Source organism: Lampetra planeri, chromosome 11 (assembly GCF_965212315.1).
Source record: "Lampetra planeri chromosome 11, kcLamPlan1.2.h2, whole genome shotgun sequence".
Classification (NCBI taxonomy): domain Eukaryota; kingdom Metazoa; phylum Chordata; class Hyperoartia; order Petromyzontiformes; family Petromyzontidae; genus Lampetra; species Lampetra planeri.
In genome coordinates, this window is record NC_136117.1 from 11,453,080 (window position 1) to 11,472,179 (window position 19,100).

Sequence of the window (19,100 nt, forward strand, 5' to 3'; positions counted from 1 at the left end):
GCATTTCTTACTCGCCTTTTTTTTCTCTTCTTTCACCATTATTTTATTCCTATCCCCATATCCCCCCGTCCCGCACCCGCTACACTTCCACGGCCACTATTTTCCTCGTCAAAGCGGGCGGAACCCAACCGCCGCGCATTAATTGCGCGGCGTTCACGGAGAAAGAAGCAAAACGCGAACGGCACCACCGGTCGCCCCGATAGATGTCGTCGGCCTGCGGCGGCGGCGGCGGCGGCGACGTGATGAGACGGGGATTCGGCTGGCGGATGCCAACCGCCCGCCCGCCCGCCCGCCCCGGGGTGCCTCGCTTTCTCTCTCCGTCGCCGGGCGCAACGGCGAGCGGGGCGCATCGCCGCCGTAGCCGCCAAGTGTTTACGCGCCCGTCCACCCCCGCGGTTGCCAACTTGAAAGTGACGCCGCGTTTTGCCGCTGGGGGCCCCCCATCCCCCCCATCCCGTCACCCCCCACCCCCCCCCCCTTTACACCGCCCGGAGTTGAGAAGAGCTCTACACCCTTCTTATTAATTAACCGGTGCACACTGAATTAATTGTGCCTTCCTCGCCATCCTAATTGTATCCTTTTACCCTCCTGTGGGTTTCAATTGCAAATTAAGACCCAGCCGAGGCCTAATGGCGTAATTAGTCTGCGCTTTTGTACACCAATTAGGTCACGCTTTTGTCGCCTTGCCCAAGCTCTCTCCCAGTTGGCCGGCTGCCTTCATTAGCAAAAAATTAGCAGCTGCACACTTTGATAAGCAAGGAGGGGGGCGACAAGGAGAGGAGGGAGTGGGGGAAAGGCGTCGAAGTCTCTATTGTGCTTTAGTAATTAGCCAAGCAATTAGCGCCCCTAATTGTGTCGCTATTTTTTTTGTGTTTGCCTGCTGGCTGTCCTTTTTTATTTTTTGGAGGCGCCGAGTAATTTCTTCCCTGCTAGGTATCATGAAGTTGTTTGGGTTTCGTGGTCCAGGCGGTTTGATCAATGGGCGCGGGGCGACGCGTGCGATGTTTCCTTTGTTGCGCCCAGACGCACCGCACCGCGCGCTCGCTCGTGTGCCACTTGCGATTGCACTAACCCCCCCCTCCACTCTCTCCCCCCACCCCCAACCCTACTTAATAACGAACACAGTTCACCCGGTACCGTTGGCCCAAGCTGCAAATGGAAGAAATCACAATTTAACGCTGGCTCGCTGGCGGTGCTTACCCAGGCAATTAATTACTTGTGTTTCAACCGAGCCTCGCTTGGCACTTGGCATTTAACAGCGAAAACAAAGGTGAATCCCTCCGTGATTTGGCCTCCCACACAGCTGGGTGATTTGTTACTTAGACCGAGCTTGTAACGAGTCATAAACTAAACTGCATGTGCTTCAAATTACGCCTAAAAACACGCTCCGGGTTTATAATAAACTGAGATCTTTTGAATTGTTTATTTTATTCGCCCCCCTTTCTTATTTTGTGTATAGATTTTTTTTTTAATATTGCATTTCTTAGCACCTGCTTTTGGGCCACGGATAAAAACAATCGTAACTTCCGAGTTTTCATTTATTTCTTCTCACGTAAATCATCGGCACGGTAACTCGTCACTCTCAATTCTGCGTCCGACCCCCTTGCCGAATACGACGCGCGTTGACCTCGTATTATGCGCGAATCACCAAGCCGCATTTTTTCCGACGTTCGCGGGAGATCAATGCCCCCCGCACGGCAGCGCTGCCTTCCCCGCCAGCGCGGCGCATGCGGGAGATTGCCCCGGCGCCACAAATGATGCTCGTTTTGAGCACCGAGGGAATATTTCAAGCGTCATGGGCCTGGGTTGAAAAATACGAGCAGCTTGGACAGGAAGGACACTTCTCTCGAAGGGATGATGACCCGGTGCCAAAGACTAACGGTGGAGTGGCAGCCGGTGAAGAGAACACACCCGGGAGTACGTCCACACCTCGGAGACGGAGCTATGAAATAAGCCCAATGTGCAGGAGCTATGTGGATTGTTACATCTTGGGACTGTGAGAGATGGCGATGACTTACCCAGCAGTGGATAGATCATGAACGATGACAATTGATGAGGCCTGGGATTTGAGGTGGCTGGATTGGCCAGACAAATAAGGATCATTGAATCAATCTGAGCCAGCCATGGATGCTATCTCCTCAATTGTGTGGAGTTTTTTTTCTTCTCCGAGATCTCCCATATCCTCCCAAAGGGAGCCAAATTATGACCACAATTGGCTAAGTAACGGTGCAGCCCTGCAATTTATTGTTCACGCCCCATTGCTGGAGGAAGAGTCCCTCGTGAGAGGGAGCTTTAGAGAGCCCCGCTAGAGAGTATTTGGCCTACTGTTCCATTCTGGGCAGAAATTCTGGAAGAGGTGAGAGCACCCACACTTTACACCACCACACGCAGACCTGCCGATCAACTTAACTGTGCCCTTAGGTTTTTTCGGTAAAGTCACGTAGGTAAAAAATTAAAATTAATAAAAGTAAAATAAAAATAAAATAAAAATCACGACGTTTCGGAGGCAACACAAGCTCGAACCTCACAAAAATAATATTCAGGGCCTACCTTGGCTCCTCCCACCCTCAACCAGTATATATAAAAATACGGTTTTCTTGGAATTTCTCTCACTTGATACAGCTATCGTGCTGTGACTGTTCCCACCTGAAGACGGAAGCTTGTGTTGCCTCCGAAACGTCGTGATTTTTATTTTATTTTTATTTTACTTTTGTTAATTTTAATTTTTTACCTACGTGACTTTACCGAAAAAACCTAAGAATATGAATCCTTGCAGTCACGAAAGCTTCAAATCTAGAATTAACTGTGCCCCATTAATACTGCTCGGTGAACAGAGGTGTGGCGGAATGTAAAGAACCTGCCCGTTGTTTTTGAAGGCCACGCTGGGAGATGTAAATCGAACCAGTGATCTCCGAATAGCAAGTTATACCGCTGCAGTGTCTGGTAATAATAATTTAAATTCATAAAGCGCCTATAAACAATCGTTGTCAGGGCGCTATGCGTGGAAAGGCGGAACATAGTTAACAACAACCAAGTAAAGAAGTATGTTTGAAAATAACTAAAGAGAGAAAACGATTGATTTGAAGCTTTCGTGACTGCAGGAATCCATACTCTTTGGTTCACAAATAAATCACGACGTTTCGATAGCAACACAAGCCATCGTCTTCAGGTGAAAATCGCGATAGCCGCGATGTCTGCTGCGAGCAGCACGATGTCTGCTGCCTTGTGTAGAGAAGCTGTTACCAGCAAGAGTTTATACGAGTTATTTTGCTTTATTTCTACCTACGTGACTTTACCGAAAGAACCAGAGAGCATAGAGAAAACGATTTCAAACAGATACGTTTTCAGTCGAGATCTGAAGATTTGTAAAGTGTCCCGGAAGTCGTGACCTCCAAGGGGCAAGGAATTCCAGAGTTTAGGTGCCGCAACTGCAAAGGCACCGTCACCCCCCCCCCCCCCCATCAAGTGTGAAGCCAAGAGACCGTGGGACAGTGAGCAATGCACAACCTGAAGATCTTAATGATATTGATGGAACATATGGCTGAAGGAGGTCTTGAATGTAGGGAGGAGGAAGTCCATTTCATGGGAATCCTCCTGAAAACAAGCATTGCTCAGCACTCGGCGAGGCTCTCCGTGGCGAGTCGACAAGCACGAGTCCCGGAGCGGAGGAGGAGGAGGGCGATAAATAAAGGTTTTCGTTGGGTTAGATCGCGTCAAAACTAAATGTGTCGTGCAACCCGCCACCACCCGACGCAGCCAATTAGTAAGGTTTGTTATGTAAGAAGAAACGTGCCAATTAGTTACTCCTTCAGCACACAGCGTTTACAATTCGAGTACAACATTTACAATTGTGGGCTTACTCTCCAACACACCGGTGTGCTGAACTAGCAACTAACTGGCACGTTTTGCTCACGTGAGAAACCTTACTAATTGGCTGCGTTGGGTGGTGGCGGGTTTAACGACACATTTATATTTACGCGTCTAATATTGGTTGCAAAAGCCTACTATGTGTTGGTGAGATATTAACTTCCTCGCCTGGTATACAGGAGGTCATAGGTTCGATCCCGACCCTGACGCCTGTATATTTGCAGTTTGCACGTTCTCCCCGTGGTCGTGTGGATTTTTTCCGGGTCCTCCTGTTTTTCCTCCCGCATTTTTAAAATGCCTTTAGAGTTATTTGGCTGCTATAAATTCCCACAGGATAAGCCACTTATGAGAGCAATCATTTTGTGGCAAGGTCGCTTCTGAAAAAAAAGCTGCACATAACTCAGTAGGCTTTACCTGGCTACATAACAACAAACTGTTTAAATTTCGATTTAAAGCTTTCGTGACTGCAGGGATTCATCTTCTTGGTTCTTTCGATAAAGTCACGTAAAAGGAAAATAATAAAATAATAAAAATAAAACATAATAAAATATTTTTTAAACATAATAAATATTTTATTATTGTTATTTTTATTATTTTATTATTTTCCATTCTACGTGACTTTACCAAAAGAACCAAGAAGAACAAACTGTTTAGTTTAGTGTCGCTAAACTCACCGCATGGGCGACCGGACGGGGCTGGCTCCACGGCTGCTGCCGTTGAAGTGCTCCATGGAGCCGTTGAGCTCGTCCTGCACGGCGTTCAGCATGGCTACGGCAGCCGGGTTAGCGAGGCCGGGCGCCAGGAACGACAGGCTGCTCTCTGCGAGGGCCGCCTGCCAAGCACATGCGCACACACGAGCCCACGCACACGCGCACACAGATTAAGGTTTGCCGCCCAGGGTACGCGGCTGCCATTGGAACCTGGCGGGATCACAGGCCAACGCGTCCGCCAAATACTACTCCAGTGAGCATTTTGCACGTCCGATTAGCGCGGTTGGCTACGTACGGTGCGAAAGAAGTTCAACATACCTACGTACATTCGAGTACGTATCATATAGAGAAAGATCCCCCCTCTCCGCCACTCCTAGCGTAACTCTTAACAGACGGTTGGGGCAAGTGCTGTTGGAAAAGGCCTATTAAGGCTAACGCAGCGCATTAAGGGAGTGATTCTGCCAGCACCACGCCCGGCCACTTTTGTGTCCCAAGTGTTGATGACAACTTACACCACCAGGTCGTCATTTATGGTCGATTCATAATCAACGTTTTTGGGTTTCGATCGCGTTATTTATAAATGTGTCGTAACCCTCCACCACCCGACACGGCCAATCAGTAAAAAAGTGTCACGTTGACAAAAGACAAAGAGTGCACTGCTTTAGCCCACCGGTGTGTTGAAGCGTGAAACCACAACATTTACAATTTGAGTAGCACGACGTTTCGCTGGTAATTGCATCCAGCATCATCGGGCAATTCGCCAGCCTACGTGTTAAACTGATTTATGGTCGAGTTGACCGAGGCAAGGCCCAGGACCAGTTCTGACGTGAGTTGACACTGATGCTAGCCATGGCTGGGAATCGAACTTGGTCAGCCGGGTTTGTATGGCAGGCGTGTAGGCTGCTACGCCATCACTTCTCCATACAAACACCATGCGCGTTGGATTTACACCCGGAAGGATGTGCCCACATGTACTCGTGGGCAAAAATGTATTCACTCGGGGCGTAACGATGCATCGATGAAACGACTGATATTACTTTTCTATTGGCACATGTTGTATGCTGCGATGGGGTCTATGGGACCCCTGCAGTCACGAGCGGTCGCTAAGTTCACCGGCATAAAAAAAAATGTAGAAGAATTGAGTTATGAATCGAATCAGCACCCTGAATTGTGACATTCCATCGAATCGCAATGTGGATGGGGGCGATTGGCGGGGGGGGGGGGTCGTTCTGCAACACAAACTCACTCGCTGCAGAAACACGCCTGGCACACAGAAGCTCGTGTAAGAAAACACGGAAAAATATTCACACTCCGATATGAACGTGCAAACACACGTGGCACCACACGTGCACAAACACACAGAGGTTGAACCGTTAAAGCAGCATGTGCCCGCCTATCCTTGATTCACAAACATGCAGTTTTAATAATTTACAGGCACGTGAGTAAGTACAAGTCCACATTTTACCGCCCTCCACAATTTGATAATTGGTTCTTTACCCTTCTATCTGGCAACAAAACTGACACCTTTTTACAAGGAGTCATGTTTGCATAGACCGCAATACCTGCAGTCATAATACAAACAAAGAACATAACTCTGATAATGTGCACTGTCCTTAAAGTTGATTGATCCACACCCGAGACAGCTTTCCTTAGAGCCTAGTCTCATATGGGTTGGACCAGATGACGCCAAAAGGCGCACAACTCAAAGACAATGCACCATCAGAGTATGAGAGCTCGGGGCAAGCATCTACACTATGGGAACCTCATTTGCCAGTAAAAATATGATAATTGGTTCTTTACCCTTCTATCTGGCAACAAAACTGACACCTTTTTACAATTTTTTTTTTAAATACCATACTAAATATTGACAAACCTCCCCGACTCGAAATGACGGTACGAAAATCGTGGAAAATAATTCAGCTCGGCACCCAGGCTAGCTCTGCAGCTCGCCCCCCTCCGGAGGAAGCGTTACGGCCTCGTTCTCTTCACGTGAACTTTCCAGGCGCTTCACAGGAAGAGCCGGTCCACAACACGAGTCTTTGCATGCAAGGGGGACCGGATAGTGAGCAAAGTCGTACAAGGGTGGAAATTCTCCACGCACAGCGTGAGCCGAGCCAAGGAGCTGGAACAACGTTACAGGCCGCCGGCGCCGAGCGAATGCCGGTGGACGGCCTGGCCGGCGATTCCAAGGGGACATTTCTTGTGTTACGCCTCGTCCCAACGTTCTTTTTCCCGAAACTGACCACGGCGACGTTGGCACTTGCACTCTTCCGGGTGAGCACGTGGGGAGAGAGGCACGGGGCTAGTGACGTGAGCTCCCCCAACAGCCGCCTAACGAAAAAGCCTGTTTCCGGCCGAAGACAGTAGAAATGCGCAAAGGCGTCCAATTAAATGGTAACGTAACGTGTCACCCCGCCCTCTCCGAAATGGTAATGATGGAACAGTGAGCGGGGACTCGTGCCCTTTTCAAACCACGCCGCTGCCGCCGCTACGACATATAAATACAGCGCCGGCACACTGTGCATACGCACATTCGCACGCGCAAGTACACGCACGCACACGTGCGCGTGCAGAGAGTGGCACGTACGTATATACATGCATGCGTATTTTAACGGCATTCCGAAGCTGGACAAACCCCCAAAAATTTGTTGTAAATATATGCGGGGGCGCGTGTGTGCGTGCGTACGCGCGCGTGTGCGTGCGTGCGTACGTACGCGCGCGTGTGCGTGCGTGCGTGCGTACGTACGCGCGCTCGCACGCGGCTTGATTGCCGTGCAGCGTTTGAGAAAGCCTGACGCGGCGTGACCATTAGAGCAATGAGAGCAGAAAACAGGCGAATGTTAACGAGGCCGAACGGACACGCCGGCCTGCCAGGGCTCCTCCTCCGCGCGTCTCGTCGCTCTGCCGATGTAAACAAAAAATGCTTTCACAGCGCCTGTCAGCTCCGATTAGGGCCATCAAGCCGGGCCTGCCAGTCCGCCGTGGTTCTACGCGGACACATTTTGCGGTCCGCGGTGGCGGTGGGTGATGGGCCGGATGGGCAGCGGGGGGCGGAGGAGGGGGATGTCGACGTTCGCGCTCTTGCACGATGATGGGGGGAAGAGCCGCAGACGGACGCACTCACGCACTTTTCCCCCCGTGCGCCCACCCCGCCGCCGGGGGCTCGCGTGGCCACGGCTGCAGGCGGCCACGCCCGTGAGTGCGGCGGAGAAGACACACGTCGTCGGCAACGTCGGCAATAAACACACCGGGCGCACACAATTAAGACGCCCGCAAGGACGGGCGCGTGGCGCGCGGGAGACGCGCAGGAATTAAAATATTCCCAGTCCTACTTTGTCTACGAAACTTCAACTCGGCTTAATAGCTTAAAGTGACGTGAATTACATCGATATTAAAATGCCCCTTTCCATCTATCTGCTGAAGATGCACAATGGCAAGCGAAATTGAATTAAAGTTATAAAACACTAAAGCGTTCATTCAGCTCTTACGCTGATTTAAATAAGAGCCGTTCCGTATATTTTTCTGCAAAGGTCACGAAGACGGCAAAGAGCCAATTAATCAATTAAAGTGGCGACTAAAATGCTACCTCGTGAAAATATCTACGTGAAATCATTCCTGAACTATGATAAATTAAAACACTGGCAACACTTCCCTGACTACAATTCAAGTTATGCAAAAACAAATCTTGATAATCTCTGTGGTTAAAAAAAAGTGCACTTCGTTAGGAAATCAACAGTGGTTATCCTAACGGAGAGACTCATCCCTGCCATAGGAATGTGTAATTTCCACCACTGACTGCGCTCATTTGAGCAGAAAGATCACTTTGACGACTTTTCACCCTCGTCCACTACACCGTCCTGCATGGGCGGCACCGACCGTTCTTTTGCCCCGGCTTAAAGAAGGGAAGTTGCGATATTTTATAAAAACGGCGGCGTCATTTAGTCTGAAATGTACACTTTTATCCTGCGCGTAAAAAAAAAAGACAAAAAAAGAGGCAGGCGAGGGACGAATCAGGCAAATGCGCTCCAGCCTAAGTGCTCGCGTGACGCACATGATTTGCCTAATTCAGACAAATGGGCGGCGAATGCATTTATGCGCGGGACCTGCAGAGCTGGCGCAAAGCAAAAAAACACAACCGCGCGGTCCACTGCGGCTTTCCCGCTGAGGCAAGCAGTCGCTGTTTAGTGTGTTCAAACGCTTTAGGGGAGGGAGGGAGAAAGAAAGAAAAAAACGTCAGGACGAATTCGGCCGGGGAAGATGCTTTGTGTCAGAGGAGGGAGAGCTTTCCCTCTCCTTTATCGAAAATAAAATATAAAATAACATCGCTCGACCGTCGTGTTCTGGCTATGTCACCTGTCCTTTGCCCGACGACATCTCAAGAGAGTGATTTTCACAACCTTCCACTGAGTGCCGGCCGCAGGCTTGGACACACACGCCGTGGCACCTGTCCGCGGCAGCCGCGTTCCTCCCAAGGTGTGACCCAGCCTCGCTCGGTCGCACCGTCGCATTTGTCAACAACTTTGATGCGCCGTTTTCCCCTCCCTGTGTCTTCATTGCTACAGAAGCTCTTGTTACTAATGTCAGTGCTCTTGCGCTGACTAGCAAAAAATATATACATATACGTGTTATTTTGTGCACGATCAAATCTACAATTACCCAAAAAAAATTACGTACGTATTCTTTGCGTTTCTGGTGCGGTGTGTAAAATAATCAGCAGCGGGGAGACAAAGGCGGCCGGGCAGTGGTACTGGTCGCAACCAACCCCTCCCCGTGCGCCGTGTCGCACTTTCGCAGTGTGTTCGCTCGCAGCATGTGCTCCAAAAGCCCTTGCGGGCTCCACGGCAGATCTTTGCCTTCGCCTCAGTCTCTGACCATGGGCGACCTTGGCTGAGTTTGGAAAAATAACGACTCGACTGGCGCGTAAACATATAAATGGATAATGGTTGACAGCGAGCCTGTTTAGACTCACGTTTGCATAGGACATAAATATTCCATTTGTCCGTGTCGGTGCGACCTGCGCCCTAGCGATGGCTACCGGTGCCCTCCCTGCCTCCCGCCGCTGAGATCACACTCTGCTCCGTCACCGTCTTCTCTCCCTCCCGACGACACGGTGTTCTCGAACGCAAGCGGGAGAGAGAGAAAGCTACGCTGACTTCACACACTAACACGGGCGGGGGGGGCACGGTGTTAAAACAAAACGAAAAATACCCCGACGAAACGAGAAAACTTGCCGACAATAATCACCCCGCACTATTGCGTATATGCAAGCGTAAAATAATAATAAGAAATGCGAATTATCATCGGCGTGCACATTGTGAATGGGCAGCTTTATTTAATATATTGATTCGGGGGGAAAATTTAGCGAGCAAATCCTGCCGGCTGTTTCAAGGCATCTCCGTGCGCGGAGGGTTTTGCGGCGACATTAAAAATGCAAACGTGAAAAAAGGGTTAAACTTTGAAGCAATTTCTGGCCTGCGGTGCTGTCACAAGGCCAAGCGCGAGACACCAAATCACTCCTGACAGTGGTAATTAATATTAATGAGGTAGAGGAGGAGCTCTCTTTTATGAACCTGGTGGAATATGCGCGTGGCCAAAGCGCACGCGCTCACGCATGTACGCGCGTGCGTGCGTGCCCGTCACATTCTCAACGACCGGCTACGCGCCCTCAATCGACTGCCAAACGCGCCTGAGAAGGTGCGCGGGAAATCTCGCCGCTTCGGTGGCGTCGGCACGGGGCCGCGCCACCGAAAGTCGTTGGTCTCGTCGCGCGAAGCAACGACCCGCGCGCCCTCACGACGACATCGCCTCTGGTGGACTACCGCGCCGGTCGTCTTTTGAAGCGTGCTGGCGCCGATTTGCCGCGGTGCTCGCGTGCGTGCGTGCGTGTGTGCGGGGCAATGGGTTAACTTACCTGTAAACTGGCATTCAATGCGGCGCCAAAGCCAAGGCCAGCCTGCATGCTCTTCATCAGCGATGGACTTCTGTGGTGTGAAATTAGGCCGGGATGCGGTGGGGATGGGGGGGGGCAGGGGAAGGGGTGGGTGGGGAGGGCGATATGGCAAGCATCAGAAAGACAGTTGTCATTGGCCCCATTAATGAGACTTGGCAGCATAGGGAAGAGCGTAGACAAAGCTTACCACACATTAACCCCCGACGAAATATAAATATTAAAATGTGTCCAAGCAGAGCTCCCGCACAACCCCTCTTAGGAGTTCGCAACTGCCTCTAAAAGCGGTGATAAATTTTCGGTGGGTGAAGCAATAGAAGTGAGCTTCAATTATGGAGGGGGGGGAGAGCGGCTGAGTGATGTGCTAATGCCACCGTTTTTGGACATAAAATGAGCTGCCTTGTAGCAAAAAAGAGATATTTTTGCAGATAAAGGCACATTTCCTTGAGTGATCAAGCCCGAGGGGCACCCGCAAATTACATGGGGGTGCTCGTGTACGCACGTACGCGTGCCGTTTAACAGTAGGACAACAAATGATAACGTGCCGGCGAGTGACGGAGGCCTGGACACTCGCCACTGCCGGCGAGGGCCGTGGCATCGAGAGGCGAGATGGGGCATCTCGAGGAAAGCAAGTGGCCAACTCACTTCCTCCCCAGGGTCAGGGCAAAACACGAAGGGCGCGCCGCTCCCTTGTGGGCATTGCCCTGCCTCGCCAGCTCACGTCTAACAACAAACTCGGAACGTGCATTTGAAAAAGACATTTTCCCATCCACATTAATAAAAACATCGGCGGCGAGGAGTGGCGTTTCTGCCGAACAGGGTGGAAATGTGCACGAGTAGAATGAAGCGAGGCCACAGTGCAGATGGAGCGGAGCATGCGTGCGCACGCGCGGACAAGCGAGCGAGTCAAGCGAGCAAGCGAGCTGAGCGAGGGTGCATGAGCGAGGGGGGGGGGGTGGTGCCTGCCACGCCGGTGGGCCGGCGCGGCGGCCGCCGACGCCCGCAGCCGCCTCGCCACCTTACTGGAGCGTGAACCCTGCGAGGGACACGTCGGAGGCCAGCTGGCCGAGCTTGCGTGGTCGGCCGGGCTGGCAGTGGCGCGCCCGCTGGAACTCGGACTCGTCCACGGTCCAGAACGAGCCGTACTGGTCCTCCACGCGCACAAAGCACTTGTGCACCGACAGGTTCGTGCGCACCGCGCCCTTCGCGGCAGGGTCGTCCGCGTCGGGGTCAGGCGGGGCAGCGGGGGGCAGCAGTGGGCAGAAGCGAGCGGCCATTGGCGGAAGCAATGCGGTTGGGTGGAAAGCGGCGGTCGGGCGGAATTTGGGGGGTGCCGTGTCGCGGAGTTTCGGATCGGGGAGCGGCAAAGGCGGCCGGCAAATGGCGGGGTTTATTGAGCGGCGCATGCAGAAAACAAAAACACACACAGAGCAAAAATATAAATAAATTACATGAGGAAAAAAAACCACAAAGAACATATGACATGTCGAGCATGTAGTTTCCCAAGCTTGTCACACCTGGGAAAATGTGTACAGGAGAATACTTTGAAATTTCAAAGAGCATTATAAAAAAATTATAAAGCACTGAAGCGGTAGCAATCTAAATTCAGCCATTATCGGAGGTTACCATTGCAAATGTATTCCATTACAACAAATTGTGCGTTGTGTTTTGACAAGCATGGCACATGCGGATGAAAAAAAAACCGCGCGTATGCGCACACAAATAAGCAGTTGGGGCAGAGCACAAAGACAGAATAGTCCCTTGTCAAACCTGCCGGGACGTCACCCGATCAACATAAATGCCCCGCTGGATGGCAGAGTTCACCGCCGTTTCATGAAACATTATCATGATCCAGCATGGACTGTAGTTGTTTTGACAGGGCAATGTCTTATCTGGTTTGATAAGGTGCTGGGCCCTCTCCCGAGCAGAAGCAAAAGCGCGCCTGACTTGAAAGTGGCAGTCGCGTCGCCGGCCAGCACAGGCAGCAAGCAAAGCGCAGCGGGGTGACGGGAGGGGAGAGGGGGTTGCGAGATCCTGCCCAGCTCCTGCGTCTCAAACAATCGGGGGAACCGTTCCCGAAGCAGGAGGGGCATTCTGATCGAGCCAGCGGCGGCTCCTGGCTCCAGGGTGAGAAGGCAACTGCCGGGGTCCACCTCGGGGTTTTTCCAGTCGCAGCTTAACGGCATCGCGATGACGACGATGGTGATGGCGACGAGTGGATGGACGAGGACGATGATCGCCAAGTGGGACTTAAAAAGTCTTTGGAAAATTATGTCATTTTGGTGATCGCCGGACACATCGCCGAGTTAGAATTTAAATTATTCTTTCAATGACTCGACGTATGGTGGTTTTAGGAACGCTCCAAATATTCACGGCACATTAATACTCTACATTTATAGCAATACTAATATTACGATGATGATAATAATACGACGATGATAATCGTGATCATGTAATGAACGATGATGATGATGATGATGCAGCAATGGAGCTGGGCCCCCTTCCAGCAGACGGGTTTCTCCTGGGAAGCTGCATAAAAAATCTCCCGACGTTGGTGAAGCCACAACAGTCACCGGCGTTCCAATTACTTGGCGAATCCAAGCGCGGTCATTTATCAACGGGGATCTGGAAAAACCCGGAGCGGAGTCTTTAGCCTCCTCAGCCTAAACCCACGAGGGCGCTTACCGAGGACACGGGAGCGTAACGGTGCAGGACAAGCTGTTGGGGCTGCGGCAGGCGGACATGCAAAAGCTGACTCGGCTCGCTACACCGAACACGGAAAGCAAGCAGCAGAGGTGCGCGTTGGTGGATGCTGGCGCGTGCGCGCCGACGCGTCGGGGAGTTGATCCGCTCCGCTCGATGCGGTTCCACGGGATTAGTGCCTCCCGTTTCTTTTCGTCGCAGGTTTTTGGAGCAGCCCAACGTACCCAGTGATTTTCTGCGGCCTTCGCTTTTGGAACTCTAGCTCGTCCACCGTCCAGACGGCTCCTTTAACGTTCTCGACGCGAACGAAACACTTGTGCAGGCTGAGATTGTGCCTCACAGCGTTCTTCATTACGAGCAGCGTTCGGGAGAGGGAGAGGGGAGGTGAAAGGGGGGGGGGGCATCAGTGCAGCGCAAGGGGGAGAAAAGAGAGAGTAAAAAAACTACAAACAAGAAACACGACTGCGGGTTGTGCGGCACAGCTCTCCGACGTGTTTTCGAGGGGACTGCAGCGCGCGCCTTCATCGGCACGACCGCTTAAAGATTTTCCCAAGGATTCCGATTTCTGCAAACCTCACACAGGACGTGCCAAAGGAAGTGCGTTCCAACCCGGAAACACGCCGGTAGAGCTAGGACGCGAGCAACGAGGCAAACTTTCGTGAAGCTCAACTCAAACGCCTCCTTACGCTCCAATCTCAGGTCACACAAATGTCAATCACCACTGCGAGTAAAACACAAGCTGCCTCTGCCGCGCAGCTACGAGTGCAACAATGACCCAAAGGTGCACTGCCTCTGTAGTAAGTCTCTTTTTAATAACGCGAGCTATTTATCGGCGTGCGCCTTTCATGCAACACTTTGTAATGCATCTCGAACCACGTGCGTTCTACCCGATCTGCAAAGTCATTTGACCCCCCCCACCCCGCCGTGCCATCACCGAGCCCACGCCGCAAATGAAACGCTGCATCTCGGCCGTGTGTATTCCAAAAAAGATATAACTTTAAATAAAAACGAAATGCTGTATATAAACGACGGAACCATTACACGTGTTCAGCGCTTGTAATTGACGCTCCTTAGATGATGTTCACGAGACCCGTCAATGGAGGGTTGTTTCCGCATAAATCAGACACAAAGAGGCGTGGAACTCCGGCAGCGTGTGCCATGTTGTCTAAAGCGTCACAATTACGGTTGTACCAATTCCACACACGCCATGTCCACCGTCGCTTTCGGATGTCTCTCGCACAGCGCCGGGATATAATTTATTTTTCTTTTCTTCTTTACTTTCAGGCCCTTTCTACCGTAGGCCCGGTCGCGGTTAGCTCATTTTGCCTTGAGTGAGGAGGAAGACAGGGCTAGGGATCTTGGTCATCCATTATCCCCCGCATGCCTGTCGGGTCCACGCCTGTCCTCCTGGCTACAGAGAAATCTCCGAACGCAAGTGGCCAATATCTGCTGTCTCTCGCAGTTCCCTTGCCATGACCTTCAACCGACAAATTTACATGAGACCTTTCTGTCTCATTCTCTCGGCACAATTTCCATATTATAATTACATTTTATGTCCGATGAGTCATCGGAAGCAAGAAGGCAAATCGCGCATCCCCCGTTCCACCCCTGCTTCACGCACTTCTTAAGAGCAGAATAAGTTTTATTATTATTATTATTGCTATTACGGTATGTAAATGGTATGTTTGGTCTGTGTACAATGCGTTTCACGATTACAAATATGTTATCTAATTTTCCGTCAGTGGCGCGCACAGCAGTTAACGACGCTGTAATAACCACAAGGGGTGCACTTCATTGAGGGGGCAGTCCTTGGGGGAGGCGATTTGAAATCACAAGGACTTCCCTATTAACATATCGTATCTCTTGCGATCCTGTGTTTGCGGCACCTTAAGAAAAACATCTTGGTTTATACGTATCACGTAACAAAACGAATACACGGTCGATTTGATTTTATACAGCCCTTGGATGGGCCTTCCCTCCCAAGCTATTTCGGTCACATAGGTTGCTTGATCATACTTCACCGTGCTGGACATTACAGATTGATGCCAGCACCAGTTCAGATCATTGCTTGCCACCGATCGAAATCACCACGGTGACTTCAATCACCAGCCACCGTGATCTACCCACTGCTGGATGAGTGCTGCTCCAAGCTGTTGCCGTGCTCCCCACGCCCCCCCTCACCCCCAACACCAACCCCCTATTTAGAATATGAAGAAAAGGCGCGCGTACAAATCTAGTTGCATTTTCACTTTGTAATGGCTTTATTGCCGCGCTGTCTTGCGCCGTACATTTCCTTCCAGTTGTCATTATACGTTCTTCTTACTGCTCTGCCTCCCAAGAGCATTCCAGACGTGAACGTAATCCCTTGTTTTCCCCTTTTCCCATTGTGTTTGCTTGTTCACCCGTCAATTCACATCTCGTGCCACCGTCCCCAGCCACTCGCGAGTCTCTTGTCGACTGCAGGCATGAGCTGCCCGTGCAACGGTAAATGCCAGACATGTTTTCGTATGTTTATTGTCACTGCTTGTAAATGTCTCGAGGTGTTTGTCTCTGTCCCTGTCAGCGGCGTGTCAGCCGGCGTAAGCTCTTTCCCCGTCAGGTTGTCACTAAAGTTTGAATAATGCGCATACCGCACCGCACGCTGATTTAGCTTCATTGCGCCGGCAGACGTACGCGCAAACCGTAAACAGCACGCGGTGTCCCTGCTATGCATTCTCACAGTGCCTGCCATTATCTTCAGTAGCCCAGATATATCCACTGCTGGATGAATGCCTCTTGAAGCTGTTGCCTGTAACACAGTCTAACGGTGACGTTAATTCTAGATTTGAAGCTTTCGTGACTGCAAGGATTCATACTCTTAGGTTTTTTCGGTAAAGCCACGTAGGTAAAAAATAATTAAAATAAAATAATAATAAATGAAAATAAATGAATTAAATCGCGACGTCTCGAAGGCAACACAAGCCTCCTCACGGTGACGTGTTCATCATCCTCATCATCAGCCATGATATATCCACTGCTGGATGAATGCCTCTTGAAGCTGTTGCCACGTTCCCGTTGTACATTCTCACAGTGCCTGCGTCATCATCATCAGGAGCAGCACCAGCCACCATCTATCTACTGCTGAATGACAGTCTACTAAGCTCTCGCCATCCCTCACTCGATTGATCTGTGATTTAACATCGATTTGTCCCGACAGTTTGGATTTCTCATGCGGCACCGTTGTTTTTGTTCTGATTTTCCACGTCTTCATCGCTTGGCGTTATTTTGTTTTATTTCGTTTGTTTTGCTGTTGTCATTTTGGTGACCCGTGCGACATTCGTGCAAATGGAGACACGTTCTGGTCTCTTAGAAAGGTCTCAGCAGGTTCAATAATGTCAACTAGGAACTTGAACCTTCTCACAATGGAACAATCCATCTATCCCATTGCACGTCAGTTGATCTCATTGCTCCCACCCGTGTGTGTGTGTGTGTGCGTGCGCGAGAACAAACACACAACCTTATGCATTGAAATGAAATAATTGCATGTGTGCACATGCGCGCGCACACACTCACAAACACAAAGATCCCCCGTATAGCCTTAACAGACTGTTTGGCAAACGCTGTTAGCGAGCGCCAATGAAGGCCGGCCAGCACACGAGGGAGTGAGTAGCCAGCACCACGCCCGACCGCCTTTGTCTCCCCAGTGGCGATGTTTACCTATCACACCAGGTAATCATCTGAGACTAAGGCGACCTAGGGGAGACCCAGGACCGGTTGAAATAATCGTCACTGGTGTTGGCCGTGAGCAGGTATCGAACTCGGGCCATCGGGTTTGTAGCACAGGACGCAAAACGCTGCACTACTGCTCCCCACAAAGACAAAGATCCCCCATATAGCCTTAACAGACTGTAGGGGCAAGTGCTGTTAGCGAGCACCTATAAAGGCTGGCACGGCACACGAGGGGGTGGGTGGCCAACACCATGCCCGGCCGCCTTTGTCTCCCTAGTAGCGATGTTTACACATCGCATCAGGTACTCATTTAAGTCTGAGTCGACCTAGGGGAGGCCCAGGACCGGTTCAGATAATCGTCACTGGTGTTGGCCGTGAGCGGGAATCGAACCCGGGTCGCCAGGTTCGTAGCGCAGCGCGCTAACCGCTGCACTACTGCTCCCCACACACGCACACACGTGGGTCACACACGCACGCACACACACGCACATTACAAAGTCCCAAGCCACTGAAGGCAATGCATAACTTGCATCTATTTTAATACATTTGTTTGCTTTCAATGTGCGTGACTCAATTTTCTGAAATATGTCTATTAGGGTCTCTCTCTATATATAGCAAATAAGTGAGAAATATTACATTTGTTTAATCGCATTGACAGTTGCTTTTCCTCCCCCATGGCCCAAGAGGCATAGTTCACTGTGACTGACTATAAAGGAGGTTTTTTTTTTAAGTCGTGATATTTTTAAATAAATAAATAAATAGCCAGTATAACCCCCTTTTTTTTCTTAAATAAGAAGAAAGTTTGGTTGAGTGAAGTTTAAATATTCAACAGCTTAAAATGAAAACATGTCATCATGCACAAGACAAGCTAACAGGAACTGAAAGGTAAAGAGGTTGGGCAAGGGGACTTGAGTGCACACAATCCGAAGCTGCGCCCTGCGCCACTGCAACACGCTATCTGTGAAACGCTCAAAGTAGGGGACTTGACATCTTTTGAAACTGATGTCGTTTTTTGTGATCGCCTGACACGTCATTGAGTTACATTTTCAACTTTTCCTTCCATTACTCTGCGTTTGGGTGAGTTTTTTTAAAGAAAAAAAATTTGAATTCCCTGTGCCCCAAATATTCATGGCACATTCAATATTTAAGCTTCTAACAATGACAATAATAATATGATCATGGTGATCATGGCAATGATGAGATGATGGCGGCGATGATGATGATGACAATTTTGACTATCTCTACTACCATTGCCGGGTTGATGACGTTATTTGTAAAAAGCATGATTTTGAAAATGTATAACCCACAACGCAGTGACCTGGATCCTGGAATGAACCTTGCAAGGACTGCTACACAACGGACTCACCTGAGACGAAGTCTCCTCTCACCCCCTCAATACACTGACTCTCGCTCGGTAAAGACGCAGCCCCGTTGCGAGCGACGATTCGTGCTAACGCTGGCGGACGGGCCTCCAAGTGAAGGAGCCAGCACGAGGCAGCCCCCTTCTCGAGGAGGGTACATGGGACCTACTCTCTTTCACGCTGGCCAATGTTGTTGTAAAATATCAGAATCAGAATCTCTTATTTGGACTGGAGGAGGACTCCGAGACAGCTACGAGGCTCTGTTTCACAGGCGGCCACAGTATGGGCGGATCGGCAAGTCGCAACAGCAAACGGTAAAACAATAAGACTGAGAGTATGAAAAGTAAGAATAGGTTTTACCCTTTCTGGCAATACAACTTAACCCCACCACCGCCGCCGCCACCACATGCCGGTACACTAACTGTGGCTTTAACTCTCGGGGTGGACACATGGAGGAGGAGGAGGAGGAGGAGGCGGTGGAGGTTGGGAGAATGAATAAACCTGCACCATTGTTTCAACTGTCGCGTCGCGAGATCGAGCCGGTGACCTCTGTCTGGACTGCGAGTGCCATGCGTTAACCGTTGCACTACGGCCGCCGTATCCCCCTCCGCGCCCCCCCGGATTGACTCCCCAAGGCAGGAGGCCCGCCGCTCGCCGGCTCCCTCCCACTCTGAGCCCACAGGGGAGAGGGGGGGGGGCGGTGAGGAGACGAGGGGGCCGTTAGCCTCGTTAATATGCAATCGCCGAGGCAACCGCTAACGAACTGCCGACGATGAAAGGCTCTCGGTTCACCCTCCCTATATA

At 50.7% G+C, this 19,100-nt stretch overlaps 1 protein-coding gene across 3 annotated transcripts in view; it reads right to left on the bottom strand.

Moving 5' to 3' along the window:
* FOXP2 (forkhead box P2) overlaps positions 1-19,100 on the bottom strand; it is a 262,365-nt gene that overhangs the window by 13,789 nt on the left and 229,476 nt on the right. For all 3 annotated transcript variants that reach the window (XM_078598843.1, XM_078598845.1, XM_078598844.1), the window contains 3 exons: positions 13,452-13,573; positions 10,489-10,558; positions 4,542-4,699 (listed from right to left, as the gene is read on the bottom strand). In XM_078598843.1, coding sequence (XP_078454969.1) covers positions 4,542-4,699; positions 10,489-10,558; positions 13,452-13,573 — 350 coding nt within the window. The remainder of the gene's footprint in view (positions 1-4,541; positions 4,700-10,488; positions 10,559-13,451; positions 13,574-19,100) is intronic.